General features: G+C 39.4%; 1 protein-coding gene across 1 annotated transcript in view; it reads left to right on the plus strand.

The window, feature by feature from the left end:
* The window catches only part of ACTN2 (actinin alpha 2), a 68,648-nt gene extending 51,843 nt beyond the window's left edge, over positions 1-16,805 (plus strand). The window contains exons 13-21 of the mRNA XM_066178834.1: positions 1,880-1,988; positions 2,818-2,958; positions 3,106-3,288; positions 4,421-4,555; positions 5,043-5,222; positions 5,582-5,728; positions 13,019-13,084; positions 13,999-14,157; positions 15,491-16,805. Coding sequence (XP_066034931.1) covers positions 1,880-1,988; positions 2,818-2,958; positions 3,106-3,288; positions 4,421-4,555; positions 5,043-5,222; positions 5,582-5,728; positions 13,019-13,084; positions 13,999-14,157; positions 15,491-15,649 — 1,279 coding nt within the window. The 3' untranslated portion in view covers positions 15,650-16,805. The remainder of the gene's footprint in view (positions 1-1,879; positions 1,989-2,817; positions 2,959-3,105; positions 3,289-4,420; positions 4,556-5,042; positions 5,223-5,581; positions 5,729-13,018; positions 13,085-13,998; positions 14,158-15,490) is intronic.
* Positions 16,806-26,056: the final 9,251 nt, after the last annotated feature.

Below are 26,056 nucleotides of genomic sequence, written 5' to 3' on the forward strand. Positions count from 1 at the left end.
TAAGGCACATCTGGAGTGCTGTATCCAGTTCTGGCATCCTCGGTACAAGAGAGACATGGAGCTCCTGGAGGAGGCCAGTGGAGGGATACAGAGATGATGAGGGGACTAGAGCATCTCTCTTATGAGTTAAGACTGAGGGAGCTGGGCCTGTTCAGCCTCGAGAAGTGATGACTGAGAGGGAACCTCATCAATGTCTATCAGTGTCTGAAGGGAGGTGCCAAGAGGATGGAGCCAGGCTCCTCTCAGTGGGGCTGAGCAATAGGACAAGAGGCAACAGGCAGAAACTGTTACACAGGAAGTTCCATCTGAATATGAGGAAGAACTTTTTTATTGAGAGTGACTGAGCATTGGAACAGATTGCCCAGAGAGGTTGTTAGTCTCTCTCACTGGAGATGTTCAAGAACTGCCTGGCCTCAATCCTGTGCCAGGTGCTCTAGGATGACCTTGCCTGAACAGGGATTTTGGACCAGATGACCCACTGTGGTCTCTTCCAACCTGACCCACTCTGTGATTTTGCAATTCTGTGACTCTGTTACGGTATTTTTTACCTGTTTTACCATTCTTCACTTTCAACAGTTAATTGATTTCAGCACATCTGAAGCTTCTTTTAGACAGAATGCTTCTCATATTTCTCAGTTTTATCCCAAACCAAGTCAATCTGACTGGGCTTAGAAGAGGAAACATGAACACTGCCCCTGGCCTACAGAGCTTCTGGCTTCCAGCCTCTGGCTTCACAGAGGAAAGCTGCCTCTGTTCTCATTTTGTCCTCTTTGATTCTCTGTATTACTGGCAGTGTGATCTGTTCATTCCTCTTGCCAATTGCCCTAGAGAAGAATGCTCAAAAAAAAAAAAAAAAAAAAAAGGGAACAAGTTCTATCTGCATTTTCTGTCTTGTTCAAGCCTCAAAGTAAACCACAGGTTCATATTACCATGTGTCACGCATTTACAGTCTCTGCAACGCTTGGTACTGGGCAGGGTGTTCTCAAGGCAAAGCCAAGAGCTAGATTCAATGGATAGTGATGCACGAATAAAAGTGAGTTTCCAAAGTGTCAAACACATGTATTATGGATGACTATCATTTGCCACTGAGATCAAAAGTTCAGTTTGAAGCAGAGTCAGTGCAGAATCTCAGCAAAGAGCCTTAAAAATTTATTCTGGTCTCAGGCAAAATAGTAAGTTGCTTCCTGTCGGGATGATATTGGCCTATTAAGCAGGTTAAAAAGCAATGGTAACTGCTATCCTTTGTGAATGCACTCATTCATGCTGGTGGCATATATGTGGGTCTGGGATCCCTGTTCTCTGAACCAGCCAGTTCTGGGGTCTAGATCCATGAGTTCCTGGAGAGGAAGATGAAAATTGTTCTCTGCGCCCCAGATCTCAGAGGCCCCTATCAGTACTGCCAGGCTTGTGAGAGATTATGCTTTGAATGCAAGTGTGTGTGTGTTTCTCAGTTAAATAATTTCAAAGCATATAAGGAAAGGATCATTGGATTATTTAAAACAAAACAGGTATTTCAGGCCAATTAATTTAAAAGGGTACCAATCTTTGCAAACTTGATAAAGACCAAGACTGAAGCATTCTGGCCATCAGGGGATCAAATTGCTAGTGTCACAGGACAAAGATGCTTGAACACCTTAATTGTCTTTAATATCTGGATGTCACTTGATTTTTCTCAGAACAGAGGTGATTGATCCTCTTCCTGTGCTGTGCTTCTTGAAATGCTGAATGCCTAAACACAACATCAATACTGCAATACTTGCTTACCTTAGAAGAACTATTACAAAAAAGAGGGGAAGAATTGTTGAGGGCCAGTGGAAGTGTGGACACTGCTCCTGTCTTTCAAAAAGTCACACAGAGTTTTGTCTTTTCTCTTTCTTAGTGAACTGGATTACCATGATGCTGCAAGTGTCAATGATAGATGTCAAAAGATATGTGACCAATGGGACAGCCTGGGAACACTCACTCAGAAAAGGAGAGAGGCACTGGAGGTAAACCATATAATAAGGATCAGCAGCTCAGCTGAGGAAGGGAGAGGGGAAATTAACTATTTGTTTCAGATCTGGAAATAGTGCCATTGAGTGTCCACTTTGGAGTCCAAATAGCAAAAACCCCTTTCCTCAGATCTCCATTTCATTTTGTTGTGGTTGCTTTTGCAAATGGACTGAATTACTCAGAGCAGACTTGACAGTAATGACCTGCCATGGACAGTTCTAAAACAGCAAAAAATGGCATGTGGTTTGTAGCACTCCTCTGTGGGAATCTGATGTCCAGCAAGGCTAAAAGTCATGGGTTAGTTACCTTTTCATACTAGTCTGAGTTTGCAGTCTTGCATACTTTTCTGTCCAGCAGTAGTTAATTTTTGGTAGTGAGTATAGCAAACCACTGAGATACTTTGCAAAGCCTTGTTCTTTTGGAAAAGAGGAAGTCATACACATAAGTGCCAAGGGGGGGAAACGTGTGTAATTCTTCCATTTTGTACTTAAAAGAAATTATTAAATAAAAATTAGCAGACTTTAATTCGTTTGCAGATAGATCCCAATAACAAAAATACTTAATATATATATTAAAAAAAGACTTAAAATATCAATATTGTACTTCAAAGGCACCCACCCCTTTTAATGTGTTGGATATGAGAATACTTCTACTGCAATTAGTCCTATTGCCGTGAGTGAGAATCCTTAAAGCAGGTGGTGAAATCAATCAATGCAATCAAATGCTTTTGGAAAGACAAACCATGACTTTACAAAGGGTGGGTATGTGTTGGGAGCTAGATCTTGCCCTAATAACAAAAGGATGCACTTTTCCCAACCTGTACAGAGGACGGAGAAATTGCTCGAAACAATTGATCAGCTTCACCTGGAGTTTGCCAAAAGAGCTGCTCCTTTCAACAACTGGATGGAAGGTGCTATGGAAGACCTACAGGACATGTTTATTGTTCATAGCATAGAGGAAATTCAGGTAATTGTATTATTTCCTGTGTCTACACCCAGTAGCCAGGATGTTTGAGAGGCTGAGAGAGGAGCTGTGCTTATTTACAGCAGATTTTCCAGATGCTGGAAGAAATGTTAGAGTTTTCATGCTTTCCCTCTCTGTTTCTGATTTTAGAGTTTAATCTCTGCACATGATCAATTTAAAGCTACTTTGCCAGAGGCAGATGGTGAACGACAGGCCATACTGTCAATCCAGAATGAAGTTGAAAAAGTCATCCAGAGTTACAGCATGAGAATAAGTGCAACCAATCCTTACAGCACTGTGACAGTCGAAGAGATTCGTAGCAAGTGGGAAAAGGTAATGTATGATAAATTGCTAAATACAAAAAGGACATTGTAACACATTATTCCAGTTTAGAATTACTGAGAATATTCAGAGAACTTTACAATAAATCTCTAAATTATTCTAGATCATCAGATGCCAGAATGAATTTCTACAGTACCTTATGCTCTCCCTTATGTTTGCCAGGCTTGCTTCTCAACATCCCTTGCTCCCGTCACGCAATATTACCTATGTCCTCTTTGGCTTTCTGCCAAGGCAAGAGAAGCATGTGTTGAGGCTAGTGCAGAGCTGGTGCCTGGCCAGGGGTGCTGTTAAAAGAACAGAAAATTATTGTCTTCTTTCTCTTAGTATAATTTTTTGTGTTTCTTCTACCCAGATACTGCTTTTCAAAAATGTATAAAATCAGCATCTTTGGGACCATTAATGTTTCTGTCCAATTTGATTAGAATTGGCATTAGCAACTGAAAAGTACTGGGAAGGAGGGCTCCTAGAGCAATCACACCAATTTCATTTCATTAGGAACCAAGACAGATAAAATCCTGCAGGTAAATGATTGTGTAAAATTTAGAATTACAAAAACTTACATGGACAAGAACATACCCTCAATGGGTAATAAAAATCAAGTAGTAAGGACTAAGGTTAGAATCTCCCTAGGCAATTCAGAAGGGTAAGCCAAACAAAAGCATTTGCAATGAATTAGAGACCTCCAGACATACACGACAGGCAGAACAAATCTTATGTTATTCTGTTCTAATGGAGGCGCTCAAATAAAATGTTTTGCACTGACTCCTCTTAGAACAATTACTTAGAGATGGAAAAATCACCTTTACCTTTCAAAAGAAAAACAAAGTAACTGCTCTAAGAGCAGCGAAAGTGAAAGAAATTTTTTGAACGAGAATCCAGCCAGAGGTGAGAATTTCTTCTCTCGGCATGTCAGTCTCTCTGGTCAGGCTGCCCAAGACCATGTTACAATTTTTTTATGTTAGCACAGAATTTGTAAATAAGATAGTGATCATTCTGGCTTGTTCTTCTGATATCGACCTTCAGACCAATAATGAAAATTAGTAGCTGTAGGCTTACTTGTTCCATTTGTTTTAAAACTATTCAGTTGTGCCTACTGACCTTTAGTGCCTTCCCACTGTAACAGGTGAAGCAGCTGGTGCCTCAGAGGGATCAATCCTTGCAGGAGGAATTAGCCCGCCAGCACGCCAACGAGCGCCTGCGCCGCCAGTTTGCTGCTCAGGCCAATGTCATTGGGCCATGGATCCAGACCAAGATGGAGGTGAGTGCCAGACCCTCGTGCAGAAGCTGATGAACAAAGTGATTCATAATTTTTTTATCTCTATTTTATATACAGGGCAACAGCAAAGTCAATGACAGTTTGCCAGCTGTTTGGTCCTTAGCTATTTACCACCTGTTAAGATTATTCTTAAAACTGTGGAACTTTGTACAAGTGGTACCTTGACGGTGACCAGGAGGTTCAGCCTTGAAAAATCAATCACTAAACAATTACTGTTTAGCTTCTACTTTTTGTAGAAAAGATACCAGGTTCACTGGAGTCTCAATACTAATTCCAGGTATAAATCTGACACATTTCTTTTGAAATGTGTTTTCTGCAATAAAATTTCTCATCTCCATTGTATGAAGATTTTATTACTATTGCTTCTTAGCATAAAAATACAACTTATTTATGTCAACATTGGTCAAATTAGCACATATGAAGCTTAAATTTTGTGGGACCGGGGGGTGTCTTTTTTTTCTTTTGACAGGAAATTGCCCGCAGTTCTATTGAAATGACAGGGCCTTTGGAGGACCAGATGAATCAGCTGAAGCAATATGAGCACAATATCATTAATTATAAACACAACATTGACAAACTGGAAGGAGATCATCAGCTTATACAAGAAGCCCTGGTGTTTGACAACAAGCACACCAACTATACCATGGAGGTAACCATTTACTGCCTTTTGTATTTGTTAATTTATTCTGTCCTCTTGTGCCATGTAACTAACTTCCCTGATTTAAAGGGGCTGCCACAGAAGATGGAATTTGGCAGGCTTTCTGACAATCTCATAAGACTTGTTTTATTTTCATTTACTTTATAGTGAAGTACCCATTTAGAGGCTAGATCTGTCTTTTTCTGAAGGCCATTTTTATTTTTAGTGATCCTTAGTCATAATACAGAGTTAGTGGTATGGAAAAGGTATCACATAAATATTTAGAGCTGATTTTTTTTCTTATTGTGCTTTCTATACTCTTAAAAGAATGTACTTGCTTCCATAATAACTCAGTATTTTCTCTCCCATAGCACATCCGTGTTGGATGGGAGCTCCTGCTTACCACCATTGCTCGAACTATCAATGAGGTTGAGACTCAGATCCTCACAAGAGATGCCAAGGGTATCACCCAGGAACAAATGAATGACTTCAGAGCATCATTCAATCACTTTGACAGGGTACAGTACTCCTGCTTTTTCTCAGTTAGCAATATTTATGCTTCCCAAAAGCGAGTGTCTTGGCATTCTAAACATAGGCTTTTTAAAAAACCTGCAAATGCACCAGCAATGAGCTCTTTTTAAAAGAGAAAAAAAGATCAGTTAAGAAAGAATTTATAGCCTTATGTAGTCTTAGGATGGCTTGGGTTAGAAGGGACTTTAAAGACCATCTAGTTCCACTCTCCCCATCCTGGGCATGGATGCTCTCCACTAGATCATGTTGTCCAGGGCTCCCCACAGCCCAGCAGCATTGTGCACATAAATTAAAGATTTTTGTTTTTTAAATGTAATGCAGAATTATAGCTCTGGTAATATGGTTTAGTATTTGTTCAAATAATAAGCAAAACTGCATAAATCTCTGTGTTTTAGAAAATAACGCGACCGTTTATTTTAAGAGAGTACAGCATGTTCTAAGTACTTGCTGTTGTTTCCATCTCATTCAATTTAGCTGTAATTTGTATCACAGAGGTTTTTTTCCCCTCTGAATCACAACCTGTCTCCCTAGAAATGTATTTGTAGGGAATATAGTTGGGACACTTACAGCTGTCCAGGAATATCCTTTATTTTTCTGGCTGTATGTGGGAAAGAAGAGGCTGTTACTTTTTTTACTTATCTAAATATGGATAAATAAAAAAGTAGGAAGGAAAACACTACTGTGAAGAAACTTCACTCACCTTTATGAGTTATGCAGTATTCATGGACAGAGTGTTATAAAGATAACTATTAATAGACACAATAGCAAAATATATGCCGATGAGGATCTGACATTTGCAGTTGGAGAACAATGTGAACGTGAGTTAGTTCTGATGGCTCTGTTCTCACATGAACCTACCTTTAAAACCAAGTTCACTGTTCAAATGCTGAAAAAACTTATCATAATGCAGCACCAGTCTGCTGAGTCAGGTCCTTCAAATCATTTCAGGGTACAGCAAAATTCCACTTTCTTTTCATTAACATCCTGTTTTTCCAGCTCTACTCAAATCGGTTGTCCATATCTGCACTTGCATTTGATATGGATTACATGCTGATAGTCACAGTTTACTATATCTTCTTAGAATATTCCTAACTGTTTAAGAAGAAGACCAGAATTGTCAAAGCTCTGCTTGCGGAAGAAACATACAAGCATAGGGAAATTTAGCTACACAGAAGGGATTTTGTGGAAAAATCTTAATGTGATTCTAGAACAGCATAAGTCTTTTTTGTATTTTCTAAGGAAGCAGAAGATAACATCACAAAAGCACGGATAGATTTCCTGGGGTGGAATGAAGTAGCATACCAAATGGCTTTCCCAATGCACTGGAGCAGATAATTGAGCAATTACAGCTATTAAAAGCAGACAAAAGTACCAGGCCTGGATAAATTACATGCCTGTATTTGAGAGACCTCTCTCAGGGAAACCAAGGTCTTTGCACAAAGATTTGACAGCTCCCTACAGATAAGGAAGCAAAGTGACTGCATCCAAGTATATTTTACACTGGATGGCCATTTCTAGCATCCCTGTACCTTTGTAGTTCATAGATGAATTCTCTAGCCTGCTTGCAGCAAGGCTGGCTCAGTGGCTGAGGAGATATCACAGTCAGCTCTTGGTCCCTCAGGCTGCCTGAAGGGAAAAGCTAAATCCTACACCAACCGGCCCTACTCTTGTGGATTTTCAGGCTTTGCAGATGCAGTAAGACATTGAAATACCAAAGCATGAAACAGAGCAAGGCCTTAGGAAAGGCTGTATGACCTGGAAGAAGGCGGTTGTGTCACACAGCTGCTGGCACACTGGAGATAGGCTACAACAATAATGTATAACACAAAATTGCTTCCCAGCTCCCTGACTGTCTGTTTCCTCAGGCTATAATGGGTCATGGCTTTAGGCTGTGTCCCTTCTGCTCTGGCTCCTGTTGCAGGAAGCCTGAATGGCCAGGTCAGAAGCAGGAGGAAACAGATGTTTCATCTATCATACATCCTCATCTGTTTCAATGGCCTCAACAACCTGGGCCTGGTCTGCAAGTTTATCTGTAGACCCTGCCTTTCCCCATGACAGATATAATCCAAAGTCTTAAAAAAAGAGGTCTGGAAGGATCACATAAGGACAGGACCATTTTACAAATGCCCTTTTTAGTATACCCCATCCCTCAGAATCAGACATGGGAAACTGGTCTAGGTGGACTTTAGCACTGACAGAGTGTAACAATTATTTTGTCTGTAGCACAAGTTAAAGAAAGGAAGAAGGTAAGATCTCGACCATCAAGCCAGGCTTTATGCTGGGAACAGATAGTAGAAACACTGGTAAAAGAGAAGTTTATAAGGATTAAATGACACTGTTACTTAATGGACAGATGCAACTCAATCTACACAGGCTGGAAGGAGACTTTGAACAAACATGTTAGAGAAAGGCAGGCTTGTTTTTCATTTCTCTATCTTTCCTGTGTCCTTGCACACTCGAATATTTAGTGTTGGTGAATGAAGGAAACTCAGGGTGCTTCAGAGTTACTTCAGTGTACACAAAATAATGAAGACTTTATATTTGATCGTGTTTAGATAGAGAAGGCAGTAATGGATTCTTTTATGGCTTTGATTTCCTTAAATAGAAATGAAGATAAAGCTGGATTATCTGAACATAAGCACTACCATGAAAAATACTGTCTTCTTTGTGTCAGATGGAATTAACAATATATGTAAAAATTTTGTGGCACTTAGCAGCATTTCTGAATGCCTGATATAATTTAAAAATGCACTTGAAGGATTGGACTGCTGTTCACCATGATGAATAGCCAGAAAGGATCGCAAAAATTAATACTGTCACTGACAAGGAGGCTTTAAATATCTAAGTACAGCAGAATAATTTATGCATGGTATAGCTCTGACTTGTGTGGCATTTCTCCCATTTAAGACATTTCTTAATGTCAGACAGTGTGTGTTGAGGATGTCAGCAAAGTACTAATATGCAGAGTAGCTCCCTTCCCCATTTTAAAGTATGCATTTTGGTATACATAAACCTAACAACTCTTTTTAGGGTGCTTCTAGAAACAACCTCCTTTGCTTATGAATCTGAGAAAGGAGCCCCTATCTTCCTCCCTGGTAAGAAAATATTAAAAAAATTCTCACAGTGCAAGGGCAGGAAGAGTCTTGTTTCTTTCAGTTCATCCCTAGCAGAGATGTGGTGGCACAGAGAGCTTTACAAGTCATCCTTGAAAAGGCAAGTGGCAAAAACACACTGTCCCCCCTGGCTCATGGGGGTAACCTGTTGGAACTCTGGAGGCTGAAAATTTCAGGCTTTCTGTTCTAAAGGGCCAGAACCATCACAGTAACCCTCTTGGCTCCTGTGTTTCCAGCAGGCATGTACACACACTGGTGCCCCAGGGGTTATTCCTGAGGGTGCTGATGCTTACTCTGGCTTACCACCGCTGCCCTACTCCTTGCTAGAGATTGTGCCTGAAGGCACAGTCTGGTTGTAGTTATAAATATAAATCTTCAGCAGTGCTGCTATATTTCCTTCCTTAATGTGACTGCATGGAAAAAAAAAAAAAAAAAAAAAAAAAAAAAAAAAAAAAGAGAAAGTGGGACACAATGTCTGAATCACAGAAGCAGTTTAGAAGTGTTCAAAATGGTGCATAGCTGAATAATGGTATGCAGCCAAATCAGGATACCACACAGATAGGTTGTCAGTCACCGGTTTTGACATCTCTTTATGCAGGGATTCCTTTTTCAGATTCAGTATATTTAGTAAATTCTAAATAAGATTGTAAAGTATGGGATGAAATATCTGCAGCTGCTCTGCCTGTACTATTTTAATGGCTGCTAATACATTCTACTATTGATTTTTTCGGCAAACTACAGATTTCAAGTAGGAGCTCTGCATGCAGAAAAACAGCATCATGCCACTCTATATTGTGCTAACAGAAAACCAACAGCTCCCTATTAAAGGAGTCATATGTTCAGGCTTATGCAGGTCGATTAGCATTCAGGAAAATTAAGGACATATTTAAGAATGGATTAGTTTGACTCAGAAGTTCACTTGTTTTATAAGGTCACATATAAATCACAAGGAGAAGGGAAAAGATTTCTGGGGACTAATAATGAAACATGAGGGAGATTTTAGTGGTTTTCTTTGTATAGGCATGAAAAGATGAACAAGGCAAAGTTATTTATATGCTTTAAAAGATTAATTTCAGCTCCTAATGTTGGTCTGCAAACAATAAAAATAAATATCAAGAACCATATCAAATTGAGAAAGCCTTCACACAGGCTTGATCTGTGCCTTAATTGCAAAATGCCATTCCATGAAACTCTGCTACACTGCAAAGATGCTTTTTTAGGCAACATATGATGAAGATCTGAAGATTTCACTACAAGAATGTGAAAACCTGCTATAGCACTTGGCACTACTACTTGGACCCTCACTAGGGAGTCCCACTTAACCATATGACTGTTCTGAGCTGCAGCACAAGCACTGCACTTCTCTCCTAAAGAAAATGGCATCTTGGAGGATGTGCCAACCCCTCACTCCCTTCACTGCCTCAGCTCCTGCTGCTGGGTGCCTGGTTGGGGAGCCCCTGCACACACTGCCCACCCACCCCCTGTGGAGTGGGGTGGTAGCTGATCATCCTCCCCCTACACCTGCTAGAGGAGATGGAGGGGCAGGATTTGGCTCTTAGCTCCCATTTTTGTATAATTTTGTTTGTAGTCACAGAGAAGTATCTTCAGCTTTAGAAATAAGGTAAAATGAGTATCTTCACCCCTGGTGGGACCTGCCATAGCGTGTCTCCAGGACAGCTTTTGAAAATATCAAACCAGCCTAGATTAATGTTTTGAGAATGACAAAATAAGCCATTTTGAATGCTTTATAGCAGGAATCATCATATAAAATGGAAATATTAAAGGATAAAAACTTTACTGTGATTATGGCTTTTAACTAAGTGCTGCTCCAGATTTCTAACTTTGCTTTTTTTTCTCTTCATTGACTTCCCACTGTTATTTTTCATTTTTCCTTTATGGGGCTGGTGGATGTTGATGCAGAGGGAGGCAATAACAGCATGATATTTAAAAAATGCATGGTGTTATTAACTTACTAAAGCACCACTTCATCCTATCAGTATAGTAAATAAGCCCAGTACATTTGTTAAAATTCATATAATTTTACCTATGCATAGCTATATAGAAATTTTCAAAAATAAATTATTCATCTAGCGGGCAAATATGTAACAGACAGAAAAACTTGGATCTTCTCCAAACTGTCTGTAAAATCAATAAGGGTAATAATTTTTCTTCTTGGAATATCTCCTTAATTGTATTTATGTTAACTCACTCTAAAGTACCCCTCTGATAGAACACATTTTGTAGGAACAGGAAGAAAAAGACAACTCAGTGTATTCTTAAGAAGTTAGTGTGAATTTCTTCCCCTGCAAAATAGAAAAAGATACTGGTTCAAAACAATGTTCCTGTTTGATATGGTGTTACTAGGAACTATTTAACCTGGAATTCAATGGTGCTTTTTTAAAGTCAATTTTCCAAGCAAAACCTGATCGTATGCATTGTTAAAAAAGACAGATAATAAAAAATAAGTTGCCAATTATAAATTTATTTTGTACTTATCTCTTTTGAGATGTGCATATTATATTAAGTAGTATTACCAGATCAAGAATGAAGTAACAGTAATTGAGCGGGGGAAACATGTTCTGCCCAGGTTCAGTGATATTTTTATTGCATTTCACATACACTGCATGACAACAGAAAAGGAAGGAAGCAAATGGCATCTCATAGAATGAAATCTGCCTTGTCAGCAAAGGTGTTAAAAAAAAAAAAAAGGTGGAAAGAAGCAGAGTTTTAACTCTGTAGTTGAAGTGAGGACCCTCTTCTACTCAGAGAAAGTCTAAAGCATGAAACTGCAAAAACTGTACTTTTTATGTAATTCATTGCATATGTTGACATTACATTTCCATGAAATTCTGGAAGACTGTGATTACTAATTTGCAAATAGAATGTTCTTTACTAACCAACTAACCTGATCTGTGACTTTTCTTTCTTTCTCCTTCTCAAATGCATGACCTGTGATGGGATGTTAGGATGAATCTGACAATCTACAGTCTGATGAATTTAAAGCCTGCCTCATCAGTCTAGGACAGGTTGGAAATGACTTGCAGGTAGAGGAAACTGAAATAATTCTGTTTTTAGATGCGACAATAGCCAAAAAAAATTTGCATGTTTAAACTCCAGTTTGTTGGTCATAATGCTTTGAAAGTATCCTGCCTCTGGGAAGACAGCTGGTTTAGATGGACTGTCAGCATCACTTTGAGCTGTATTATTCTTTGCATTTTTCAAAGATTTTTCAGTTTGTTTGTTTTACTTGGTTTGAGATATTCTATTTGGACACTACTAGATACCTAGGAGAGCTCCTATGCTTCTTGCACTCAGACTTTTGACAATTTTCCTTTCCTCAGACTCAATACAAGTTCTCTTATGCTCTCTCCTAATACAGGATGACACAATTCTCTCCAAGCCACTGCAATCTATCACAGCACAGAGGAAACATTTATTTACCTTCCTAATTTCATGTTATTTAATGTTTACTCAGCTTCAAGTCTAGAATGTTGCAGATATGTTATTGCCTGGAAAATGAGCAAACTCATTTCATACAAGGTCTTCAACTGATCTCCTTTTAGGTCTTGCAGGTCTCATCCTTTAAGCCAGCATGCACATTTCTGCTGTAGTCAGGGTCTTGACAGCCTGCAGTCAGAAGGAAAATCCCTGTACTTATTTCCCATATATCAGCAGACTGCTCTCAAATTTACTTTGGCCTTGGAATTATGTATTTCACTGCTTTCCACTGTACTTTTACCTGCTAGAGATTCCATGCAGAACATTTCAAGGACATTTCATATCAGGAAGGCAGCTTGAGCATCTGCTGAGTTTGACTAGTTTAGTAACAAACTTTTCTCCTTGCTCTTCTCTTTGTCTTCTCTGGTTGTGTTCTCTGTATTCTCATCCCATTCACCTCCTCTTCTCCCTTATCTCTCCCCTGACCTTTCCTGATGTTACTTTTTTTGTGGTGAAAATGTCTCTTTCCTGTGTGTAATATGTTAGTTACTTCTTCCTCTTTTAAAACTGATGATGATTCTGGTGACCTGATTGGGCAACATCAATGAATACTGTTCATGCACTGGATCCAATATGCCAATGGTCCAAACTCGTCATCTCTCTGGAAATTACCTTGGATGCTTCAAACCCTCCCTTCCATATTCCTTACGTTGTTTTGGTCAATAGAGGAAGAATGGATTGATGGACCATGATGATTTCAGAGCTTGCTTAATTTCAATGGGTTATGATTTGGTACGAGCTTTAAGAAAAAAATGTCAACTGATTCTGCTCACAGCTAAAACGTTAACCACTGCAATACTAAAGCTTATCTAAACAGAGAGGATACTAATGTCATTTACACTAGAGATTGTATTTTCTTTGCTTTTTCTTTATTTTCAGATGGTTTTCTTTATTTTCAAATGGTTAAAAGGGAAGTTAAAAGTTAAACAAGACACTTGAAAACCATATTCTATGGTGCACTGCATTGCTCTTTGAATTAAGGAAACTTTAAAAGTTAATTAACAGTTATTAAACTAATATTTTTTGTAAATTTCTCCTTTTCTACGTGCATGATGAAGAGTGAGTTTGATACTGTTTAATTTTCATAAACTTGCCTTGGGGGTTGCATTTTCCTTGCTTCAATTCTTTATTCTAAAAATTTTCTCTGAAATTCACCTTTTTAATGGAAAAAAAGAGATTATCCTTAGTTAAGCTGTCCTGTGTTTGGCATGAAATTTTCAGAGTTGTTTCCTTTCTTAATTCTGTGGGTCTGTGACTACACTGCTTGTTGGGCTATTGTTGTACTTCCCTGAATGGTACCTAAATTACAATGGTTTTAGGATGAGATGAAAAATGAACTGCTAAGTTAGAACAAGTTAAACAGGCATTGTGGGAGGGTGGGAGGGAGAGAGGATGGCAACATTTAATTGAAAAGTACATATGTATTTAGGACAAGGGGCACACTTTTCAAAAGCACAAGCCTTTTTTACAGAAGTGGGGTGGGCATTTAAGATGCAGATTTCATTGGCTCTGATGCTGATGTTCCTGAGTCAGGAAGATGCTTTATAACCTCTGTAATCAGTGGCTCCAACTGGTTCCTAAGAGGCTGGGGCTGCTGGAGATCGGTATTATGGTGACCATTTTCTTTGTTTTGGATTTTGTGAAAGGGTGAAGCTGAGTTTGCTCGAATCATGTCTCTGGTTGACCCCAATGGGCAAGGAACCGTCACTTTCCAGTCCTTCATTGACTTCATGACCAGAGAAACGGCAGACACAGACACAGCTGAGCAAGTGATAGCTTCCTTCAGAATCCTGGCTTCAGATAAGGTCAGTCACCGTGCTGCTGCTGTAAGGATTCAATCGCTCTCCTGTTTAGCCCTTCTTGTTACAAGCTGTTTAGTAAATAGTGAGTTTTGGTTACAGTTTGTCAGACTTCAAAGAAAGTACGTGCCTTTTCTTCTTGTTTGGAACCAAGAACTCTTACCTGAAATGGGTGCAGAACACAAGGCTTGGTCTGTGTATCCTCATACCACAGAGAGCCAACGTAAAATGAGGCATCTTAGACAAGACTTAGAGGGTTGGTCTATATAATGGATATATTGTACATCAGGTTATTTTCACACCACAGCCTTGATTAGTGGGGAACTCATTCTGCCTGTCTTGATGTTTTCTGGATGTTCCAATGCAGAGTTTGGCCCTCTGGAACATAGCCTAGATCAGGTGCACAAGACTACACCTGGTTGTGAGCCATGTTGTGACCGGACAGCTTACTCAACAGGGCGATGCAATGTGGTGTTTCCATATCCTAGCAGGAGCAGCAGGAGGAGGCCTCCTCTAGTTATTTGATTTGTAGAGGAAGCTCCTGAATTTGGCATACTTTCATCCCCACTGCCAGATGTACTTGTGACTGAGTGGTATTTGAAGATGCAAGGGAATATAGTGGCAACACAAGAGCTCCTGGAGGAATCAGGGCCATAAACAGTGCTGCCACAAAACCAACCCTGTGCTGTGGAGAGAGATCACAGCAGTACAGGTCTATTTGCCCAAGCTCGCTCTATTGATTTTCTCATTCCAGCTGCTTGTATTGATTTTGTGATCTCAGTTAATGTGGACCACATTTTAAATTCCATCCATGTTCTCAGTAGCAATTCATGTGGAAGATGGTCTCAGGAAGAAGTGGTTTTCATTAGATTGCTATTTTAAACAATGTCAAGTCTGTTAACAGAGGGTATCCCTCATGTCATAAATGCAAACCATTAAGAACAATAATGCATCTTTCTTTACACATACATTAGAACCTTGAAACTAACAGGAACTACTTGCATCTGTCCTGTCACTGCAGAAGGGGCAGTAGTGCACTGCAGAGATACTGACTGTCCAGGGATAAGCTGTATCTCTAGCAGTCTGCCCATGGCTGCACAGTGCTTGGTAGCTAACATACACAGTCACATATCCTGAGACTGCATTTTGACCGAACCTGTTTGTTGGTGGAATGGTACCCTGCAACTCATAATTTGTGATGGAATTTACCAAGGAAAATATTTGGTCTCAGAAAAATTGGCAAGATCTCCATATTTATTAGTCAGAGCCAGAGAAATAAATATACATTGTGTTTTTGAAGAACACATACTGAATTTGTCAATCCTTTTCCCCCTCCCAGCCTTACATCCTGGCAGATGAGTTGCGTCGAGAGCTGCCTCCTGAGCAGGCTCAGTACTGCATCAAGAGAATGCCTCCGTACACCGGCCCGGGGTCTGTTCCTGGGGCTCTGGATTACACCTCTTTTTCATCAGCACTGTATGGAGAGAGCGACCTCTGATTCAATAATTGGCTGTATTCATGGTAGACACTAAAAATACCCACCTTATTGCCCAGATTGCTTCTCAAGAGCTTTGACAAGCTGATTTAAAAACAAGTTTTACAAATACAGTAGGTACCGTCAGTGTAAAGTGCTAGTAACTGAAGTAACCGGTGTATAAAAGTGTGCAGCACGCTAGATACCTGCCTTGTTGGTTTTAGGTTGTCTGTCCTAGGCAATGCTAGAAAATCTGTTAAAAAAAATTGCAAGATATTAACTTTGGAATATACATTCAGAAAAGAGAATGTAAAACCTAAAAAACATTGAAACTCGCAAAATATTTCTCCATTTTCGAAAGGCTTCAATGCCATATGCGCTTCTTTTACGATGTTCATAAAACCATGTTAGAAGTCATGCTTTTTTTCTTTCATAGAGCGATACTACTTTCCTCTCATGATTTCTGATTTTGTATGCTTCTATTGGTGGAATTTAATAAAATCCTAAAATGCAGATTTTCAGGGAAGAAATATAACAACCACATAAACTACTTAATTACAAAAATAATCCAGAATGCAATGCTTTTGTCACCAAGAGTTGTAATATAAAGGGGAAAAGCTGATTAAAGTGCAGTTTTAGAGTTCTGTAAGCAGTTCTGTTTTTTTAGACCTTTAACTTTTACAGCTGAGGGAATACAACTTTTATAGTTAGAAATAATAAGGAAGCTAATTTCATGTGAACTGTTTTGTTATAAACCCTCATTCTTGTCTATGTTGGACAGTCTTTGTTTCTCAGTATAAGAACGCATTATTGTATGTATTAGTGGGCAACATTCATCTCTATCCTGCATAAAGCAAACTCCCATCTGAGCAAATGTAGTATGGTTGTCTTGCAGCTGTAACTGTTCAGTGCTCAAAATTCAGTTTGTCTTGACTTCTGCTACGTTGCAGGTGGTTCTGTCTGTGCCCTGCTCCTGTGCGCTAGACGTTTACTGTTCTTTTCCATCTTGAGAAATGACAGAGAATAAAAGCAGTAACTTTTTTACTTGAATCCTACCGACACTGAGGAAATGCAATGTAATCAAACAAAACCATTTACAAATGGTGAAGCGAGCTGTGCAACCCAGTGCTATTAAAGCAATGATGTGCCTATTAAATAAAGTCTGCTTTTCAAAACCTTATGAGATTCTGTCATTGGTAATTTAACCCAGTGGCTCCCTCTTAAGAACTGGAAACATTTCCGAACATCAAAGGAGTTTTCAGATGCTAAAAGTTCAAAGTTTGTCACACATTTCAGTGCATTGTATCTGCATGAACAACAGTCTCTGTGTGCTGGAGGGGACAGGTCTGGTTTCATGAAGAGAGATGGAGCTCAGAATGAGTTAGAGAGTTTCCATTTAGGTCACCTGAGCACAGATGTCCATAGCTTGTTAGACTCCAAGCTTAGATTGTTTTCAGGGGGAGTTAGGCACTGCTGTTCTAGAGGACATTGGCCTGAACTTTTCTGTATGTCACTTTTTCCTCATGTGCAAAAAAGCAGATATTAAGTATGCTTTAGTTGGCCATCGCTTGGAAATTTATGGATGGCAAGCATTAAAAATCTGTGTGTGATTTCAATCCTAAAGCAGGCACCCTGCAGGTTAAGGTGGGTGGAGTGGGAGCAATTTCAAACAATCTCAGAGAAGACAGACAATGACCAAATAGCTCTTCCTTCTCCCTTGTGGACAAAGGGCAGCAGAGGACTTACTAGGGCTAGGATCTCATCTCCTACAGTGCGTGTAGGAGCACTCCTGTGTGCAGCCTTGCACACAGCCAGAAGCTGCTACTGCCACTGCTGATAATGACATGGTAAAGTGCCATCTCCTTCTGTGATGACAGTGCCTGTACAAGCTAAGTCAGAAAGCTCTGCCTTAAAGCAAAGCCATTTCCAGCTAAATGGCTACTGGTCAGGTTGAATCCTTTTAAAAATAAATCTGTATATGTCTTATTGTCACAGTTTAATGCAACTGGAAGAATAAAACATTGAGCTTCTGAATGTGGCACAAAAGCAAAATGTTAGCACTACAGGCAAGATTATGCAAAAAAAAATTGGCACAAAGACAGTTTATATCTACCACCTCTGTCAGGTGTTGTTCATGTTCTCTATCCACTAATTTTTATATTGTGACATTATTCCTGTTTTTGATAATATGGAAGGGACTTCTAAGCTCCTCCTTTAGCTGTGTTCTATTGATCAAAGCATGTGAGAGATAATGTTATCAGCAGCAAGAGAAAAAACTTTTGCAAAGTAATTTTTCCAATCTTATATCAGGTTTCTAATTTCTAAAGCAGATTGAACAGAACTAGTAGCTGAGAACTGCAGGGATTAATTATCTATTTACACTTGCCTGAAAATGTTGTACCATACTTATTAATGTCATATGTCTTTCATGTTAAATGAAGATATATCATAAAATGATTTCTCCCAGGGTCAATATAAATCAACTGTGTTATTTTACCCTAAAGAGGGTAATCCTCAAGATCCTTTAAAATATTCTGTGATCTTGTTCAAGGGCTATGGGTTTTACAGAGATACTTTCTTTTCCTCTAAAGCTCAGTTTTTAGTAGGTGGCATTTGTATATTTCTGCAGGATCACTTTTTACACTAGGAATCAATGCAGCAACACTTTCTGTCCACATAATTCTGGCAGCAAACTAGTTTTACTATAAAAAAAAAAGTACAGTAGCTGAGTTGAGGGTAATGAATGTGTCAATCACAGGGGCCAAATCAAGGTTCAGTAGCTCGAGGTACAGCATTATTTTGATGAACATGTGAATGGAGGTTGTAGAATAAATTACAATTCACAAAAGTCAGGAAGGTTTTAAGTTGCTTTAATGACTATAATACAGATGTCTTCTGTGACTTTACACAAATACAACAGTTCTTTGAAAACATTCCTGCCAAGATAATTTTGATTTCATAGTAATAGTTTTCAGACACTGATTTTTTAAAAGGTGCTGATCCATGTAGAAATCTGCTGTCAGCTCTATGCTACCTTCACACCTCCCCTCTTTGTGCACAGTTTCCATCACTGTTTTCTTTATCCACTGACCACAAAAGGCTTGGGTCAGAGTCACTCCTTGTATTTTCATCAGAACATCCTGTTGTTCAGTTTCTGAATTCTTGGAGGAAATCATGTTCTTTTACTCAGGTTGTTCATGGTGTCTGTAAAGGTTATCCCAGACACAAGTGGTTTCACTGAAGGAGGAAAATAGTTCCTGTTAGCAGCTGGATTTGGATGGTAAGCAGTTTTCCTTTCTTAACTGAAATAGCTTGTGGTTGGGACTAATTCTGTAAGGAAGTAATTGTTTGATCATCACTAGTAAATGAACGGGCACTTTGGAGCATGCTTTCATCACTGTAATGGTATCACTATTTTTGGTGAGCTTCTACAAATAACTCCAGTAATATTTAAGGAGAAAATAATACCTATTCATTACCTGTGCCACTCTTCCCCGAGTTTCATGGTTAACAACCTGTGCATTTATTTGCTTGTGCATCAGTCTACCTTCTGCTCACATTCAGAGGGTGTTTTATTTGGGGACCCACTTCAGCAGCATTAAGCCTGGACTATGGACAGTTGTTAGCATGTTCTGGTAAGATTCTATTAGTTTTAGATCAAATATTTTTATATAGGAAAATTGACTGTTCTAAGCTGGATGTTATTTCACATTAGTCTCTTTTTAAAATGTGTAATTCCTTTCTAATTTTAACCCAAGGTGTGGGCTGCCACCACAAAGGACAAGTCTATCTCCACTTTTTCCATGATCCCATTAATTTATAAATAGAACAGTTCCCTGGTCTGGTTACCATGCTGGCTGGGAATGCACATCTAGAGTGCTTAGAACTGTAGATTATCCCCTGGAGCAGCACCCTGTATTTACACTACCTTAAAGTGATTGTGTAACTGTGGAATTAGGGATCCAGCCACCCACCTTTCAATGAAAGTCCTTTATTATTCCAAACAAAAGAACATTTATGTGCAGACAACAAACCTTCAGCCAGTACTAGGAGTGCCACTCATTTCCCTCATTAATTAAGGCAGCTATATTAAACAGTAAGCCAAATCTTTTCCATATATGAGCTTGACTGGGATTTCATATTCTAATGTCCCAAAGAAATTCCTCTGCTAATTTGCCAGGTTTTGGGAGATTTCATTAGCATTTTTAATACTGCTTTTCACAAATTCATTTCTCAGCATATTGCTTTAATTGCTTGGAAATCAAATACATTGGATGAATGTCCTGAGACAATAAATGCCTCGAGGATATTTTACCACCCATCCATCCCTCATCTGCTTGCACCTGGCTGTTTAGTTTCAAAACCTGGCTGTTTTATTTGGCCCCAACACATGGAAACTTTCTTCTTTCAGGATTCCTGTTAATGCTTTGAGTGAGAAATGACCTTGAGTGCTGTCCTTGGGAGGAGTGGTTATCCTGTGTGCTCTCCTGAGCTGGAGCCTTCCAGCTGCATAAGGGATACTTGTGGCAGAAGCCCAGGTATAGAACAGCTCAATTTGGTTCAGACATGGAACTGTTTCAGGTTTTAGCTGGTCTGCTGATAAGACTGAAAGAGAAGAGATGTTTGCACAAGTTGCCAGCAAGTCTGGCCTTGAATTGAATGGAACTGTCAATACAGGTACAGCGAATTATTATAATTAAAAAAACGGCACCACTGAAAAGCAAAGAATGGCTGTATCAAACATCTTGTTCAGACTCTATCCTGGCTCCGACCATTACGAACAGGAGGAATAATGGAAAAGTCTAAAAAGGAGGTGGCAAGTGGTCATGTGTGACCAAAAGAGTCTCCAAGCTGACAGTAGTTTGCAGATCACGAACTTGTAGAACTCTGCACACTGATGCCAAAAATTTAGTCTGTTTTTCTGCTAAAGTAATATATCTGCTTTGAGAGCTCCCTCTGTATTCTTTTCAGTAGGACCTACTGCCTCTATAAACCCTCCACTAGCCTATTGGATATGCTTGAAAAAAAGATTTCGTTTTGATTCCTTTATCTTTTCCAAACTGTTTCCTAAAGTCTTTTTGGTTGCTCTGGTTATCTCTTTATCTTCCGGTAACCCACCAGAACTAATATGGACATGATCCCAGCTTTCTGAAGAATGTTTGCAAAATGCAGGCAACCCAAGAGAGAGGAAATGTTACTTCTCAGGAAACAAACCCCAGTAACAGTTTTGACAAACTCTTTAGCAAACCTATTTGAATGAAAACCAGACACCCAGTAATATCTGGGGAGACGTGAGTGTGATAAACATGTATGACATCCTTGACGTCTTGTCTATTGCTGCTGCCATTAAACTAACCAGGTACAGAATCTAACATTGGGTGGTCTTGCTGTTATTTGTGCAGTGTCTAGGGACAACACTTCAAGGCAGCTCTAACTTTCACCTTCGTTATTTGCTAATGGAAGCTGACAAGGCTGGATTGCCACAGCAAACTGACAAACAACCATAACTGTCCAGCAAACACTTTTGGCACTTAGAAATAATAGCTGTGTCATTATCTGAAGGGACTTGTGAGCTTGAGAGGCTGAAATGCCAGTATTTTAATATGTAAATAAAAATGTACAAGTATTACTACATTCTTCAGCCATTGAATGATATTTCATTTTTCCCCCTTTTTAATTTTAATATAATGGCATATGCACTTGTAAGAAGTGGAAATTATGCTTGTAGCAAAAATAAAAATGTAAACTTTATATAAAAAAGACAACACATTTTTAAACATTCTTCATTTTTCTTAACAAACAATACACATCTATCAGCTGCCTAAACTCATCCCAACAGCACTACAAACTAAATATTTTGGTTATGGTTGTGCAAACACCTTCCATCCATCAAAAGTTAATGGCTAGCTTTTTCATTTTCTTTCAGCAGGGAAAACTGAAACCATTCAATTATGACCCCACCTGATTGCTCCAACACTCTTGCTCTTCTGGGAGCTTAAGCAGACTTTCTGAAAGACTCATTGTTTCTTCAAGCCAGACCATGAACCCAGATGGCCTGGCTGGCCTTATTTGCAAGGGACAACAGGAACAGCTATAGTGAAATGAACATTCTGCCTTTTGGAAAAGCTCCATAAGGCAACATCCTGGTCAGGATCATTACCCCTCCTTGTAGTGGTGGCCTTTAACTGAAGTGCTGCTCTGCAGACAGGATTGCCTTTAGCAGTGGCCATTAATTTGCCTTTTCTGAGGAGGCACCTCCCTCCCTGCCAGCATTACTGTCTCTTGGCAGATCACCTTCCCTTCTAACTCAGACACCAGCCTCTGACTGCCACTGCCCTTTTCCCGTTTTTAACAACTGTCCCTTAGAGCTTAAATGTTTCCGACTGGAGATGTTGACTCAAATCTAGTTTAATGATTTCAAGGCTCCCTTGAACTGGATTTTAAAGGGAGACACTTTATTTCTCCTTGATCAGAATGCAGTCATTCTTGATTTGTACTAAGGCAATAGAGTGTTCTTCCCTTTGTTTCTATTTAATATCTTTAGCTTTACCTGCTACTCCTGAAGTACTTATTAGACCCTTCAAAAGACAGGAATGATAGTATGCTCTCCAGTCATCAGCTCTATATGGAAAGCTCTTCGTGTACCACATAAAAATTTAAGATATAAACCACAGATTAATCCACCAGCACCTGCTAGCATCAAAATCCACGTGCTTGCAGTGAGTTTTGCTCTACATAGTAAGGAGGGGATGGGAGACTTAAGTGTGATTAACCTACACCCCAGCCTCTACCCTCTTCATACCCTTCTGGAGGCTTTTCCCAATGTACCTGTTCTATCTGCACGTGGGAGAGCAAATAGGAGAGAAGGGAAGGACAATGCACAGTATTTTCATGTGCCAGAATATACGGGGAGACTTGGATCTACTTTCTCTTGCAGCTCTCTTATGTTACCCCCGAGCTCAAGCCATTGACAGTGACTCTACTACATGAGGGGTTGTACAACGACTGCTCTCCTGATCCTGGAAAACACACATGGAAAATGCTAACAGGAAGAAGGAATACTAATAACGACTTCTGAGGACTTGTCAGCAGATCTTAGATTGCTTAATACATTTTAGGCTCAAGAAATGTTAAGGCCCAAAGTGAAGCCTTTTAGTTTGACAAGACAAAAAAAGAGATGTCAAAGGAAAAGAAAAACTCAAAGGGAATTACTGTAGACCACAGGCTAACAAAAGAAAGTTTTCACTTCCGTGTTGAAAAATTACCAAAGAGCAAGACCTGACAGGTATCAGTAACCAAGAGGGTGGAAAAGCTTTCCAGTCCCACTCACACATCACTTGACCGGTGCATGTCCCTCTTCTCTGCCTCGTGCCGTGCTTGCACTACCAGGATGCAGATGGTTGGGCTACTCGGCTTTGTCTTCTCATTGTCCACCATTCAAAGCTGCTGAAACCTTTCTATAATCCTCCTCAGTTGCCACATTTTTGTAGATCTCAAAAAGCTGTGTCGAACACAAACCAATGTGCTTGTCAGGAGAAGTGTAATCCCATTTAGAGTGCACAGGCGCAAGAGTATGCCTAGGGCTTGTGCTCTGACAGTTCCCTTCAGCTCCTGGAGTCTGTGTCTCTGAGCTTGTCTATTGACTGGTATGGCCCTGGGAACACCAGCAGCCTCTCTTCTGTGGTTTTGATGTGGATGACTGAAAAGTGCATACTTAAGAGTTTTAAAAATGCTGCAAAATTTCTTAATGAAATAAATATATTTACAGGCACAATCCTGTAACTAGTTGAAAGCAGCTGACACAGTTTGCCAGCAGTACGAATAAGCTATAAGACTACACACTCTACTGAATTCCCAGTCCTCTCGTGCCTGAATTTTAGTCCTTCTAAGCATTTACACATTCTTTCACAAAGATTCTCTAAAGTGATGCAAAGGGTTATATTCAATTCACTCTAGTGCATTTGATTTCACTGTCATGAAGACTTTTTTTTTAAAACAGTGAAGTCCAAAATCTATGGTAAATACGTAGAATAAATTTGTTGGTATTTCCCTGAACTGCGCATATTGAATAGGCTATTCTGACATTTGGAGTGTGCTTAGAACTGATCTTGAAGCACTCAGCTTTCTTTTGCCTTCAGGTAATACGATGATCCTGGAAGAAAAATGTTAAGATCATAATTTGACTTATACAGAACAGATAATTTGTATTTGGAACACAAAAAAAATCACCCTCTAAGTTGTCGGTCTACAAAATTATTTAAAATAAATAGTAATTCTCAAGGTCAGAGGAAATTCTGAAAATAAGAAACAAGTAGTGCACTTAGTTATCCAAAATAGGGCAAGAATCCAGCTGCAGCAAAACAGCACAAGTGGTAACTTCACAGAAGAGAGTGCCAAGAGCTGTGCTCTGAAATCAGATTAATCTGTTTTCCCTCTCAGACTTCTGCATGGAGTTGTGAATCCTTTGCTTCGATTTATTTCTCTGAAATGCAACTGTTCTATAGTAACATGAATAATTCTACTGTTCTTGTTTAAATAAGGATTACTTATGCCAGTAACCCATTACGAACTGCATCCTCAGAAATAAAGACAGATAATATTGGAATGAGAGATGTATTTTTGTAATTAATATTGTGGAGATATTTAAAACACCAAAAGCTAAGAGTGGGCTAAAAACTTGTGTTTGATCTTACACATATGTAAGGTGAGTGTGTTATTTGAATGCATAGGTGTGCGAGTAGAGTAAAAAGCTGGTGAACAGATCCTTGGACTGGAAAAATAATCAAAATAAGAGGATGGTTTTGTTTGCTTCAAACACTGCCTGGTTTTAAAAGATCTGTTGAAAGATCTTTTAGTGAGAGTTTATCTGTGTGTTGGAGGAGCTGGGGAAACAGTGGTTTGAAAACACCTTCAAATATACTTGGAATAAACACCAGAAATTGATCTGACTTAAAAGTTTTTTGATTTCTCTTACTAAGGATCTTAATTTGGATTTAGTCTTGCTGCAATTAAGAAGATGCTAGCTTCACTAAACCACCACTTCTAACCCCCTTCAGAAACCAGGATTCTCACCATGTTGATGTGAGTTCATGTCTGCACCTGATGTTTTAATAGGGCTGATTCCCAACACTGTGAAGGTCAGGTTTCTCACACACAGGAATGATGCCATCTTTGTGTTCTCCCCTGCTTTACTCACTGCTCTGCAACTCTAAGCTGCTCCTGGTATTGCTCTAAATGTATTAAAGGGAACAGTATTTTGTCAAGCTAATTTAGCAAAATAAGAACAATGCTCCATAAGACAAAAAAAAAAAAAAAATCAAACCAAAAAAACACAAACAACAACAAAAAACCCCAAACACTTTTCAAGCTTAAAGGCATGTTCACTGCAAATCCTTGAATGTTCCCTCCAAACACACCATGTGTTAGAGCATCTCAAAGAAACAGTTCAGAAATCTTGGTAATTGGCTTGGGATTAAATGCATGTGGACACATGCATTGGGATTCTCAGCACTGTGCAATACTGTTGGCATTGAAACTAAACCAAGAGAAGGGACCTGAGATTCTCTAACACTGCAAAACACATTAAGGTTGAAGTTTTGTGTTGTTACTTCTTTGCTGGATGAGTGCTGCCTTTACCACTCATTCACCCATTCCTCTTCCCTTGACCTTCTGAAGTGTATCTTGCTCCAGTTGTGCTCCTTCGGTTGTTTGTATAACTCCAGTTTCTTAAGCAGACTGGACAGAGTCTGAGGCTTGCTGCCCTCTCCTCCTGCTGCTGTTCCCACATCAGCCCTGGAGACCATTCTGCTGCAGATGAATTGGATCAGAGATCTGTTACCACTGACAACTGACTTTTTCAGAAGAACTGTGTTCAAGGGCTAACATCCTCACAAGGAAAAGGATGGAAACAGGAGGATGGCACAGGGTGGAATTTGGGACTGACCTTTCACATCATCACACAGTCAAACTGGCTTAATTTGATTGCGAAACTGCAAAGGAACTGGGATATGTGAAATGATCCTTTTCAAAAGCACCTTCAAATCAGCAGCTTTTTTCTTTTTTTTTTTTTTTTTTTTGCCCCACTGACCTACTTTGCAGCAGTTACACAAACAACTGCATCAGCACATGCAAGGACGTGCTGAGCTGTGGTACAAAGATCTTTTGCCACAAAGCAACTGTGAGGACACTGAGCTTTTTAACCTGCATTGCTGCCAGAGGAAAGTTTCATAGTGTTACGTGACATGACAAAAAGGTAGGAAGCTGTTGAAAAGTCAAGCAGGGAAATGCACCTAAAATCTCATAACAAGCAGTTCTCAAAGCATTGCCCATCTCTGTAATATATGCAAATTGTGTGCATTAGGGATCAAATTAGGCACTCATTAGGAATACCTAACTTCTGCTTTTGTTTAGTGTATTCCACTTCTGTTGTTA

The sequence above is a fragment of the Chamaea fasciata genome, unplaced genomic scaffold (genome assembly GCF_029207755.1).
Source record: "Chamaea fasciata isolate MVZ Bird 193981 ecotype frontalis unplaced genomic scaffold, bChaFas1.0.hap1 SCAF_3, whole genome shotgun sequence".
NCBI lineage: Eukaryota > Metazoa > Chordata > Aves > Passeriformes > Sylviidae > Chamaea > Chamaea fasciata.